The sequence below is a fragment of the Theropithecus gelada genome, chromosome 9 (genome assembly GCF_003255815.1).
Source record: "Theropithecus gelada isolate Dixy chromosome 9, Tgel_1.0, whole genome shotgun sequence".
Lineage (NCBI taxonomy): Eukaryota > Metazoa > Chordata > Mammalia > Primates > Cercopithecidae > Theropithecus > Theropithecus gelada.
In genome coordinates, this window is record NC_037677.1 from 64816158 (window position 1) to 64829244 (window position 13087).

Here is a 13087-nt window from a genome sequence, read left to right on the forward strand (position 1 = left end):
CTATATGACGCTATTAATATGAAATATACACAACAGGCAAATCAACAGACAGAATGTGGATTAGTGGTTATCTGGGGCTAAAAAAAAAAAAGATACTGGGGACTGGGGGACTAGAGTGACTTGCTAATAGATATCAGGCTTCTTTTCATGGTGATAAAAATGTTCTAAAATAAAATTATGGTGATGATTATACAATCCTGCAAATATACTACCAATGAATTATACACTTTTAAAGGGTGAATTTCTGGTATGTAAATTAAAATTGTATCTTTCTTTTTTTATTTGAGACAGTGTCTCACTCTTGTCACCCAGGCTGGAGTGTGGTGGTGCAATCTCGGCTCACTGCAACCTCTACTACTACCCAGGCTCAAGCCACCCTCCCACCTCAGCCTCCCAAGTAGCTGAAACTACAGGCGCACACCATCATGCCTGGCTAACTTCTGTATTTTTTGTAGAGATGGAGTTTCGCCATGTTGCCCAAGCTCGTCTAACTCCTGGGCTCAAGCGATCCACCCTCCTGGGCCTCCCAAAGTGCTGGGATTGCAGGCATGAGACGCTGCGCCCAGCCTAGTCTTTTTAAAAGAACATTCTGATTGCAGGTAGAGAATTGAATGGAGGGATCAAAGGCATATGAGGAGACACATAAGGGGCTATATGTGCAGTCCAGTCAAAAGATGGAAGCTGGCAATTTAGACTAAGCTGGTTGCAGTGGAGAATGAGGGAAATGAATGAATTCAATATTTATGAGGTAGAATCAACAAGATTCATCAACTGGGCTTTCTCTGATTGTTAGATGTAGGGGTGATGGATGGACGACGACCAGGTTTGACCTGAGCACCCAGAGAAGCAGGCTGGAAGGAGGAGCAGGTCTACCAGGAGGAAGGTAAGTTGTCTTGACATGCTAAGGTGAGGTGTGTGTAAGAAAGACAAGTGGAGACACCTGGTAGGCAGCGAGATATATACGTCCAGGGCGAAGGAGAGGGGTCCAGGGTAGAGACAAAGATCTGAGAGGAATACTGAATTAGTGAGGGAGAGAGCGAGAATGAGACACCCCATAGAGAACACAGAATAAAGCAGCGACGTGACGCAGGACAAAGCCTTTAAGTACTTCAACTTTTTGGGCTATGAGTAGGCAAAAGAGATTGAGAAGTGACAGCTTCTTGTCCCGATTGCTAAGCTAAGTGGAAATCTGACACCTTAACCACATGGCTATATCAGAGTGTAGTAATTTAGCATCTTCTGTAGCCCCTCCTGCCATGCTGAAAAATCATTCTAGTAAATTCAACATCTGGACCAATCCCAGTCAAAGGAGATGAAAAATCACCTGGCACACAGACCCAATGAAGTAGCTAAGGATTCTCCACCAGAAGAAAATCTAGTGCTGACAAACTTATGTCTTTATTCCATCTTCTTACAGGAAGCAGCAAAGACATTTACACTTTCAGGTAAATTGGAATAGCTGCAGAAAATAAGAATTTATCAATATTTGAATACAATAAGGCAAATTATCTCATCCAAATTACCTTATGCCTTCAAATAATATAAAACAAATGGAAAATTGTTCTTTAATGGGTAAACTATTGTTTGAGTTTCAACTCTGCAAGATGAAAAAGTTCTCATCTATTTCGCAACAATGTCAATATACTTAACACACTAGTGAACTGTGTGCTTAAAAATATTTAAGACTGGCTGGGTGCAGTAGCTTAGGTCTGTAATCTCAGTGCTTTGGGAGGCCATGGCAGGAGGATCCCTGGAGCCCAGGAGTTTGAGACCAGCCTGGGCAATATAGCAAGACCCCATCTCTACAAAAAATTTAAAAATTATCCACGCATGATGGTGCATGCCTGTAATCCTAGCTACTTAGAAGGCTGAGCCAGAAGGATTGCTTGAGCCTGGGAGTTGGAGGTTACAGTGAGCTATGATCATACCACTACACTCCAGCTTGGGTACAGAGCAAGACCCTGTCTCTAAAAAAACAAAGTATGGCCGGGTGCGGTGGCTCAAGCCTGCAATCCCAGCACTTTGGGAGGCCGAGACGGGCGGACCACGAGGTCAGGAGATCGACACCATCCTGGCTAACACGGTGAAACCCCGTCTCTACCAAAAAATACAAAAAACTAGCTGGGCGTGGTGGTGGGCGCCTGCAGAATGGCGTAAATCCGGGAAGCGGAGCTTGCAGTGAGCCGAGATCCAGCCACTGCACTCCAGCCTGGGCGACAGAGTGAGACTCCGTCTCAAAAAAAAAAAAAAAAGTAAAATAAAATAAAAAAACAAAGTAAAGAAAAAAAAACTAAAAAAAGTTTAAAAGAGTAAATTTTATGCATTTTTACAATTTAAAAATAAATAATAGTATAATTACATTATCAAAATAATACACTCTCTGCTATGGTTTGAATGTCTTCTCCAAGACTCATATTGAAATTTAATTGCTATTTTAACAGTTGAGAGGTGGAACCTTTAAGACGTGATTAAGACAAGAGGAGTCTGCCCTTTTGAGTGGATTAATGCCATTATCACAGGAGTCAGTCAGTTATTGCAGGAGTGGGCTCCTGGAAAAAAAGGGTAAGTTCAGCTCGCTTTCTCTGTCTCACAGGCTCACTTGCCCTTCCACCTTCCACCATGCAATGATGCAGCCAAAGGCCCTCATCAGATCCTGGCCTCCAGAACCATGAGTTAAATACACCTCTATTGCTTATAAGTTACTCAGTCTCAGGTATTCTGTTTTAATAGCAGGAAACAAAGACAGTCTCCCAACTCCAAGTAAAAGTGAAAGGCCTTGCTTAACACTGACTTGGAAGAACAGGTCAAAGAATAACATATACTGTGAGTTCCATCACATGTTTAGTGAAAGTACTGTACTTCTGCTCTGAAAAACATATTGTAGTCTATATTTTAGATTTACAATAGGAGGCACCAACGTCGCTTGTTGAAATGAGACATTTCTCCTCCTATTCTTGGAGGCAATTACTGGATAGCATTTCCTCAACCTCCCAGTTTCATTTGGTCAGAGGAAACTCCCTTACCTCCCTAATCATCCCGAAACTCACCTTGAAAACATTCACATGCCTCTCTGTCAAAGAATCCATCCAAACTTACGTTTTGCTGAGCAAAGCCCGCTGCCACTCACTGATGCTACCCTCTTCTTTTCTCTCTGGAGCCGGGGATACCCTACCTTGTTCTACCTTGCCATGTTCTACCTTGTATTACAGTTCGCTTTCCATACACGTGTCATTCTCCACGAAACCGTTACGTTTCTTAAGAGGGGATCGGGACCTGAGTCTGGTTCCTCTTGGCAACCACCACACAGCCTAACAGCGCGGTATGAGTCGGCGCCTCCTCAATGTCAAAGAATCCTAAAAGAAGTCTCCGCTGGCTTTTCATTGCCACATCCCATTCCCCTTCTGGGGGCGGGAGAGAAACAAAGAAGAATGCAAGAAAGAGCGGGCGTCTACCTAACAACTCAAAAAAAGTCAAATCCTCCCAACACATGAGTGTTTAAACCATTCAGAGAGCAAGTCAGTAAAAGAGAAAAGGCCGCTTCTGGGACGAGGCGTTAAGAATCAGACACAGTCCCAAGCTGTTTAAGGGGCTCACACACCAGCGAAGGAGGCAGACATTGAGAAGCACGATGACAACACTCGATGGGACCTCGGATCCCCAGGGGAAGGGGGTGCAGCTTCCTCCCAACCAGTCTCGGCCCGGCAGACACCACTCCCTGCCGCCCTCAGTAGTTCCCGCACTCACTCTTGTCCAGAGGCCGGGTTAGCTCGGCCCCGACGTCGCCATCGGCGCTGGGGCCCTGAGGTTTCACAGTCAGGGGCACGAATAAAGACGTGTTCGGGATTTTGGAGCCACCTGAGGCAGAGGAGGACGCGGTAGCAAGGACAGAAACTTGCCCCAGAAGGCTGGGAAAGGGCCCAAAGTGGGGGCGAAGGGCAGAGCAGATGGCTGCCCGGTGGCCAGCCTGGCGCCCTGCTGGGAGCCGAGCCCACAATAGGGCACACCGGGAGAAGGACATCGAGGCCGCAAGTTCTACAGGCGCCGGCAGCAGCCGCGGATACGGCGGCAGAGAGTGACGCGCACCTCCAGCGCCTGCTGCCCAGAAAGACCCGGACCGAGCAGGTAAGCTGCCCGGGAAAATGCCTGACCGTTAAGGAAAAAGCCGTGCGGTAACGGTGTTCTTTCAGGGAAGAAGAAGCTTAGCAGAGAAAACCGCTAGACATAATTCTCGTTCTGTTTCTCTGTTTTGTTGGTGATTGGGACCAGCTTTCCCTAAAGAAGGGAAAATAATCAGGCATCTTGGGATGTCATAGATGAGCGGAGGGGGCCTGCTAGTCGTGTCGCGTGATGCAAACTAGTCCTTTGGTAAGCCGGTGTCTAGAAGCACGTGGGTGAGCAGTGAGAGAATGGATGGTGGAACAGCAACTGCGAATGCTCAGGGTTCGAGTGTGTCTTGCGGACTCAAACACTAAATAGCATTTCCCAAAAGTTTCTTGCATTGTTAACCGGCCTTTCCTGATATGGTGACGTTAGCGATAATAACTTGATATGCCCCTCAGAAACGTTGCTAAGAAATAGTGTTGCACTATTAAACCCCTTGTATTACGTAAGTACTTTTGCTTTAATGTGAGCAGTTTGTGTACATCATCCTAGCAACTATGTCACAACCACATGGCAAAAATACGTGCTCTGTACCCCAGCCATAGTTTAGTTCCATTGCATTTGTTGAATACCGTGTCCTCATGTGAGGCTGCAACATGTTAGATTCAACAAGTTTAAATTAAGTTGGGCGTGGTGGCTCACGCCTGTAATCCCAGCACTTAGGGAGGGCGAGGCCGGTGGATCATCTGAGGTCAGGAGTTCGAGACCAGCCTGGCAAATGTGATGAAATCCCGTCTCTACTAAAAATACAAAAAGTAGCCGGGCGTGGTGGTGCACGCCTGTAATCCCAGCTACTAGGGAGGCCGAGGCAGGAGAATCGTCTGAACCTGGGTGCTAGAGGTTGCAGTGAGCCGAGATTGGACCACTGCTCTCCAGCCTGGGCAACAAAGTGAGACTCCGTCTAAAAAAAAAAAAAAAATTTCCCAAGTTTGGCATCTTCACATCTCTTTCTACTTAAATCATTAAGATCTTACAACTTGAAGGAACGTGTTATATAATATACAATACTGTATGTCTAATAGGATTCCAGTAACAATTTGCCACCTGCCTTTGATTCACAAAATAATTTTTAAACATCAGGGATACAAGGAGACAGTCCTTTGCTTTCAAAGTTTCTGACCTGGTTTTGGTGATAGGAACAGTACATGTTAAATAATGCACTTATTACTCTAATAGGCTAATGGCAGTTCAAAGAAAGGAGCAATTTTAGAGTGGTAAAGAGATTTCTGCCAGACTTAAAAGTAAAACATATAGAGAAGTGGTAAGTAAATTCTAGTCAGAGGAAACGATGTAAGCAGAGGCTTAACTAAGGAAAAGACATACTGAAAAAATGTAAATACCAGAGTTAAGGCAGGCCTAATTCTATGGCTTACAAATAGTGATTATATTTTTGAGAAGAGAAATCATTCATTAGGAAGTACCTAGGATAGACTAGGATAAACACAAATGTGCAGGGAGGAAGATTACAACTTTAGCAACAGTTGTAGCTGAAGGTGGTAGATTCCTGTATCTGAAGTATGATGGAGACCATGTATATGGAATGGAGAGATTTTACAAGACTCCTTAGATAATGTAGTGAGTGACTAAATATGCTAGAAAATGTCAATAAACAATGATGTGTCGTCAGATTTGGAAACTAGGAGAATGAAGGATAAACCAAACATTTAATAGGTAACTGAGGCAAGCACTATGTTATTCCTTTTAATCTTTTCATATGCTTGACAACCATTTAGAGGTATTATTGTCACCAGGTTAAATAACTTTCCCCACTAAGTGGTAGATTCAGATACTAATCTAAATCTTTTTTTTTCCTTCTTTTTGAGACAGAGTCTCACTCTGTTGCCCAGGCTGAAGTGCAGTGGTGCAATCATAGCTCACTGCAACCTCCACTTCCCAGACTCAAGCAATTCTCATGCCTCAGCCTCCCGAGTAGCTGGGACTACAGGCCTGCACCACAATACCTGGCTAATTTTTATATTCTCTTTAGTTTCACCATGTTGGCCAGGCTGGTCTCAGAACTTCTGGCCTCAAGTGATCCACCGGCCTTAGCCTCCCAAAGTGCTGGGATTACAGGTGTGAGCCACTATGCCCAGCCAGTCTTTCTGGTGTCAAAGCAAATAGGTGGGCCTTTTGGACAGGAGCAGCATATTGGGCCAGAATCAACAGTTGTACTAGTCTTTTTTTTTTTTTTTTTTTTTTGAAAGGGTGATCCTGAACTCCTGGGCTCAAGCAATCCTGTGTCAGCCTCCTGAGTAGCTGAACTACAGGTGCATGCCATAGCACCTGGCAGTTACTAGTCCTACAGATCTAGCCCAACCCTAGTATAGTTTTACAGAAAAAAAAAAAAATTCTGAAAACTATTTTAACTGTAATTTTGTTTTGCACCTCCTTGCAGATAGAAAGTGCAATCTGAATTTTAAGATAGCACATACAGGCTTTCCCTTTCAGGCATTCATTAAGTTTTACTATAAACATTGTAGTGGGAAAATTCAATATAAAATTTTGCTTTTACAAAAAAAGAGATGTCATATCTAGACTGGTCATGTCATATTTATAGCAGTAAGTGTAATCGGCACCTAACACATATTAGAGCCTCTATAAATATTTTATTTTGCTTGTTGAATGGATTAATGCAACAACTGTGTAACTGATATCCTCCTATACTTTGCCATAGCACCATAATGATCTTTTGAAAACACAAATCTTGTAAGTTACTCCTGCTTAGAGTCCTTTAGTGATTCTGAATAAATGTTCAGATAAAGCCCATATTCCATCGTATGGCATCCAGGTTCTGTCCTAAATTGGTTCGCCCTATATGCCTCTTCCAGCTTTATTTCTACTCCCCACACCTACCATTCTATTCATGGTAGAACTGTACACCAGTTATATCATTGTTTCTCACCTCTGTACCTGTGAACACACTGGGTGCTTCTCTTACACATCATAGGTTCCAGTAGGGGCTCTATCATAGAATGAAAACTATCGTAATTGTGTCTCTGGGTCAGCGGTTCTTAAACATTAGAGTGCATCGGAATCATCAGAAAAGAATCATTAAAAACAAGATTGTTGGGCCCTATCCCTGAAGTTTCTGATTCAGTAGATCTGGAGTGGGATCTGAGAGTTTACATTTCTAAAACATTTCAGATGATGCAACTCTGCTGGTCTGAGACCACACTTTTGAGAACCACTGCTCTGATTAAAGTTCCTGCAGGATAGGGCCAAGATAACACTTAGTCCATTTTGCATTGCTATAGCAGAACACCGCAGACTGACTAATTTATAAATAAAATGAATTTATTTCTTACAGTTCTGGAGGCTGGGAAGTCCAGGATCAAGAGGCTGGCATCTGGTGATGGCCCTCTTGACATAACATGGTAGAAGGCATCACATGGCCAGAGAGCAAGACATTGTGTGTCAACTCAGGTTTCTCTTTTCTTATGAAGCCACCAGTCATTTCATGGGAGACCCACACTAAGAACTTTTATCTAATCCTAATTACCTCCCAAAGGCCTCACCTCTAATCAACCTATGAATTTGAGGATTAAGTTCCCAACACAAAAAACTTAGGGGACACATTCAAACCATAGCAAGCACTAACTGGTAGTCTGTAAATATGCTAAATCCATGCATAAATATAGAAATAAATAGAAGGGGAAAGGAAGTGGGAGAAGATAACCTAGGTGGTAGAAATAAAACAAGTTAATTTCTTCTTCACCTTTGCTTTTGCTATTAAGAAAACCTGGTGTAGGTTTCACAAAAACACATCCTGTAGATTACTGTCTCGTATCTTGTCTACAAAATTCTGTAATTTGAAGTTTCTAGTATTTTTCTGACATTAAGGTTATCATGATCTAGACACTAAACTATTGCTTATCCTAAGTGAACTTTTAAGATTTACTCTTGGCCAGGCACGGCGGCTCACGCCTGTAATCCCAGCACTTTGGGAGGCCAAGGCAGGCAGATCACGATGTGTCTGGAGTTTGTTCCTTCTGGTGGGTTCGTGGTCTCGCTGACATCAAGAATGAAGCTGCAGACCTTCGCAGTGAGTGTTGCAGCTCTCAAAGGTGGCATGGACCCAAAGAGTGAGCAGCAGCAAGATTTACTGTGAAGAGTGAAAGAACAAAGCTACCACAGCGTGGAAGGGGACCCAAGTGGGTCACTGCTGCTGGTTGGGGGTTGCCGGCCAACTTTTATTCCCTTATTTGTCCCCACCCATGTCCTGCTGATTGGTCTACTTTACAGAGCACTGACTGGTCCATTTTACAAATCTCTAGCTAGCCACAGAGAGCTGATTGGTGCGTTTTTACAGAGTGCTGATTGGTGCATTTTACAAACCTCTAGCTACTAGCTAGAGTGCTGCTTGGTGTGTTTTACAATCCTGTCTACAGAGTGCTGATTGGTGTACTTTACAATCCTCTTGTAAGACAGAGAAGTTCTCCAAGTCCACACCCGACCCAGAAGTACAGCTGGCTTCACCTCTCCACGCGGTCAGGAGATCGAGACCATCCTGGCTAACATGGTGAAACCACATCTCTACTAAAAATACAAAAAATTAGCCAGGCCTGGTGGCACGTGCCTGTAGTCCCAGCTACTTGGGAGGCTGAGGCAGGAGAATCGTTTGAACCCGGGAGGTAGAGGTTGCACCACTGCATTCCAGCCTGGGCGACAGAGCAAGACTCCATCTCAATTTAAAAAAAGAAAGAAAAAAAAAAAGATTTACTCTTAGAATCATGAAATGTTAGAGCTGGAAGGGATGGGGCACTGTTGGATGCATTTGTAGAACTTGTAGAGATAGCACCCACATGGTCCTGCTCTGTCTTGCTTTCTCTCCGGGGCATAATAACAGACCTGGAAAACCTTTGCTTTATTCTAATACTGAGCTGCATAACAGTTCTAATCCATAATTGTATTATATTTTAGACCTTTTTTTTTTCTAAATGAGAGCATCTTTAATTTTATAATCACTTGTTTTGAAATCCCTTAGCTGTCTAAAAGCCTGGGCTCTCAAAAGAGCTAAAAAAATCCCCTTCCTGGGAGCAACCAGGAAAGACTGACTTATATCCTGAGAGGATAAATGGGTACCACCAGTGAACATTGTAACAAAATTTTATCTTCCATCTGTTTGCGTAAGAGCTCATTTTATCTTTTCTAAGTCATTTGTTTTCCCGTAGGTACTCTTACTCCCCACCACTTCCCCTGTGTTTTGGGTTTTTTTTTTCATAGATACAGGGTCTGGTTGTGTTGCCCAGGCTGGTCTCAAACTCCTGGGCTCAAGCAATCTTCTGGCCCTGGCCTCTCAAAGGGTTAGGCTTCTGGTCATGTCTCTTGTCTATTTAATTTGCAGGCCCCCAAGAACTCAACCTAAGAAGGTAAAAGTGGTTCTTCCTCAGCAATATCAAAACAATGAGAAAAGTCTTCGTTAAAGAAATAAAATTTTTAAGGGTTTAGATCAGTGGTTCTCAACTCTGGGTAGATTTCTCTTTTGAGACATGGTGTCTGTCACCCAGGCTAGAGTGCAGTGGCATGATCACCTCAGTGTAATTTCAAGTTCCAGTGCTCAAGGTGTGTCCGGAGTTGGTTCCTTCCAGTGGGTTTGTGGTCTCACTGACTTAAAAGAACAAAGCCGCAGATCTTTTCCATGAGTGTTACAGCTCTTAAAGGTAGCACGGACCCAAGTGAGCAGCAGCAAGATATATCGTAAATGCGAAAGAACAGAGCTTCCACAGTATGGAAGGGGACCTGAGCCGGCTGCTGTTGGCCAGCTTTTATTCCCTTATATGTCTCTGCCCACATTCTGCTGTCCATTCTGCAGAGCACTGCTTGGTTCGTTTTACAAACCTCTAGCTAGCCAGAGTGCTGTTCGGTGCGTTTTGTTTCTTTCTTTTTTTTTGTGAGATGGAGTTTCGCTGGTTGCTCAGGCTGGAGTGCATTGGTGCGATCTCGGCTCACTGCAGCCTCCGCCTCCTGGGTTCAAGCGATTCTCCTGCCTCAGAGTAGCTGGGATTACAGGCATGTGCCACCACGCCCGGCTAATTTTGTATTTTTAGTAGAGATGGGGTTTCTCCATGTTGGTCAGGCTGGTCTCAAACTCCCGACCTCAGATGATCCGCCCACCTCAGCCTCCCAAAGTGCTGGGATTACAGGCGTGAGCCACTGCACCCAGCCTGATTGGCGCATTTTACAAACCTCCAGCTAGCCACAGAGCACTGATTTGTGTGTTTTACAATCCTAGCTACAGAGTGTTGATTGGTGCATTCTACAATCCTCTTGTAAGACAGAAAAGTTCTCCAAGTCCCCACACGACCCAGAAGTTCAGCTGGCTTCACCTCTCAAAGGGATCTTCCTGTCTCAGCTTCCTGGGTAGCTAGCTGGGAACACAGGTGCATACCACCATGCCCAGCTCATTTTTAATTTTTTTGTAGAGATAGGGTCTCACTGTTTTGGCCAGGCTGGTCTCGAATTCCTGGCTTCAGGTGATCCTTTCGCCTCAGACTCCTGAAGTGGCTGGGATTACAGGTAGTTTTTTGAGGTTGTTTTGTTTTGAATGCTTATGGCCCAGTCTCTGAGATTCTTGTTTCATTGGTCAGAGTAGGACCCGGGCCTGGTTATTTTTAAAAGTTTCTAAGGTGATTCTAATATGCAGCCAGGGATGTGAACCAGTGGATTAGACATTGTAACTCTTCACTAAAGACACAAAATTTCTTTTTCAGTTTATGACATCTAATTAACTGGCTGACTTTTGACTGAAATCACCAAATACTAAATTTGAATTTTTATTTTTCAAATTGGTTATGCTACAAAAAGTCTTGAGCAAAATGGATAGGCATCCTGTATATGACAGTTTTAAGCCAGCCTATTAAAATCATTACATAGCTATTTAAAATTGAAACCAGTAATATTTATAAAAATTCATTATCACAATTACAGCTTCCTAAACTATTGAACAATCCTATCCTTAACAATAAATCTAACAATGAGATTTGAGAATAGAGCTATTTTAATGATTCAAACAGCAAACTCAGTTTCTGTTTCAAATTCTTTATTATACATCATGGTTGCACAATTTGAGGCTGGTTAAATACAACTGGTTTTCAAAATCTCTTTGAATATTTTCTACATTACTACATGCAAATGACCATGAAAATATTTGGCATTTTAAAATTTTGAAACTCTGAATAGGCACTTACATGAAGGAAAACATTACCATTCATAGATATCCACATGTAGAACAGATGCTCCAGCACATGGTACATGGACCCTTTTGCCAGTAAAGCTGGTTACTGACCATTTTATCAAAGTGCCATAGCAGTAAAACAGGTTTAAAGAAATGTTTTGGGTTATTTAGCTTACTCATAAAGTAAGGTTAACTGACAAGACTTGCACTGAAGTGCATTAAAAAATATTGGTACAAAAACCAATGAACCGTAAGTGAAAGTAGTTTCCATACAGCATGTTTCATTTTGGTTCCTACACTCCACATTTAGTGTATTTGCGATCAGACCCCATGCACATGAATGGATGACTGCAATCTTTTTTAGAGACTTTAAACAAATGACTTGAATTTAGTGTTAAAAAATTAAGAGACGGGATGAAGTTTGAATGTGAGTTTAGCCAAAGTGAAATTACCCAGATCTAGATAACTACATGCTTCACAGGTCCTCCTCAGTCCCCCATCCCAAAATTTTCCCCTGAAGAGAGAATGAATTTATGAAGAAAATGATATTTGCATACACATGGCAAAAAGAATCCTTAAATTGAAATATATAAATATGTTTCAAAGTATTTATGGAAAAAACAGTTTAACAAATCTAAAATGCCAACCTAAGTCAACTCCACATTGCAGAAAACACACAGCAGTACTACTGGAAAATAGCAAAACTGTTACTTAATATGGCCAAAAAAAAGGCCATAATGACCTGCCACATAATCCCTTGGGGAAAGAAATCTAATATTCATAGCACAGAAGACCTCAAAGAGGATAAAATTCTGGAAACCATGGAATGGTACTCAGAAGTGCCTGCGGTGAAGCACTCCATATGCTTTTCTCAAACACATATGTAAAAACAAATGTTGTTCTCAAAAATATTGAGATGCCATGTTTTAAATCTTTGCAGGACACAAGGGGCCACTCAGGTTTTCTAATTTTATTTGAACACAAAATATTTAATTCTTTGCATGTAGAGAATAAGAGGTAATCATTAGCCTGAAAAGAGAGAAGGATTTAAAATCAACATTATGCAGAAAGAAAGCAAAATTACAAATACCAGCCTACTCACATGAAAAATTTTCATGTTTACGCTGATGCATATCTGAGTGCTTATCATCAAAGTAGGAAGTTTAAAAAAAAAAAAAAGGCAGCTTAAGAAAGTTCCAGTGTTTCAAAGAAAGCACTTTTAAAAATGTATATACATGAAAAGAACATTTCATTGTATCATAAATGCAGCACTGTAAGATAAAGGAAGACTAATATATATGGAGTTTTGGCCTTTTTCCGCCCCCTCTGGCTGCAACCATCTTTAACCTGCTGAACTTAATCTCAAGGGTTACAGGAGTTTTTTGCTTTTTTTCTCCTGTTCAGTTCACATTTCAGGCTGTTCAGCAGATGCCTGTGATTCTGGAGATTCAAATCGCTGGTGAAAGTTTGTTCTCTGTTTCCTCAGTTTTTCAGGAGCTTTTCTCCATAAAATTATCTCCTAGTAAACAAATGCAAGATATTAACAAATAATGTGTGATATGATGCCTTATCTCTATGATGCCTTAAATTTTCACCATGGAAATCATAATTGCCACTTCAATTTTAACCATAATAAAATTAAATTCTTCCCTACAAAAGCCCTCCTCTTTTCTAACTGATCCACTTTCTTCCAGCTCTAATTTGACTGCCCCTTCTACCTCCAGTGCTCCTATCACCAGCACCCATGCATTC

The 13087-nt window shown here is 42.3% G+C and overlaps 2 protein-coding genes across 4 annotated transcripts in view; both read right to left on the reverse strand.

The window, feature by feature from the left end:
• The window catches only part of SUPV3L1 (Suv3 like RNA helicase), a 29915-nt gene extending 25808 nt beyond the window's left edge, over positions 1–4107 (reverse strand). Inside the window, exons 1-2 of one of the 3 annotated variants that reach the window (XM_025397495.1) lie at positions 3745–4107; positions 1325–1459 (exon numbers count right to left, since the gene is read on the reverse strand). Coding sequence is in view for 1 of the 3 variants with exons in the window: in XM_025397493.1 (XP_025253278.1) it covers positions 3745–4018 (274 nt within the window). In the remaining 2 variants the exon portion in view is untranslated. The remainder of the gene's footprint in view (positions 1–1324; positions 1460–3744) is intronic. The other 2 variants (XM_025397494.1, XM_025397493.1) reach the window with 2 other exon arrangements.
• A 7076-nt stretch (positions 4108–11183) lies between these two features.
• Positions 11184–13087, reverse strand: part of VPS26A (VPS26, retromer complex component A) — a 49155-nt gene continuing 47251 nt past the window's right edge. Inside the window, exon 10 of the mRNA XM_025397839.1 lies at positions 11184–12854. Within this exon, the coding sequence (XP_025253624.1) occupies positions 12741–12854 (114 nt within the window). The 3' untranslated portion in view covers positions 11184–12740. The remainder of the gene's footprint in view (positions 12855–13087) is intronic.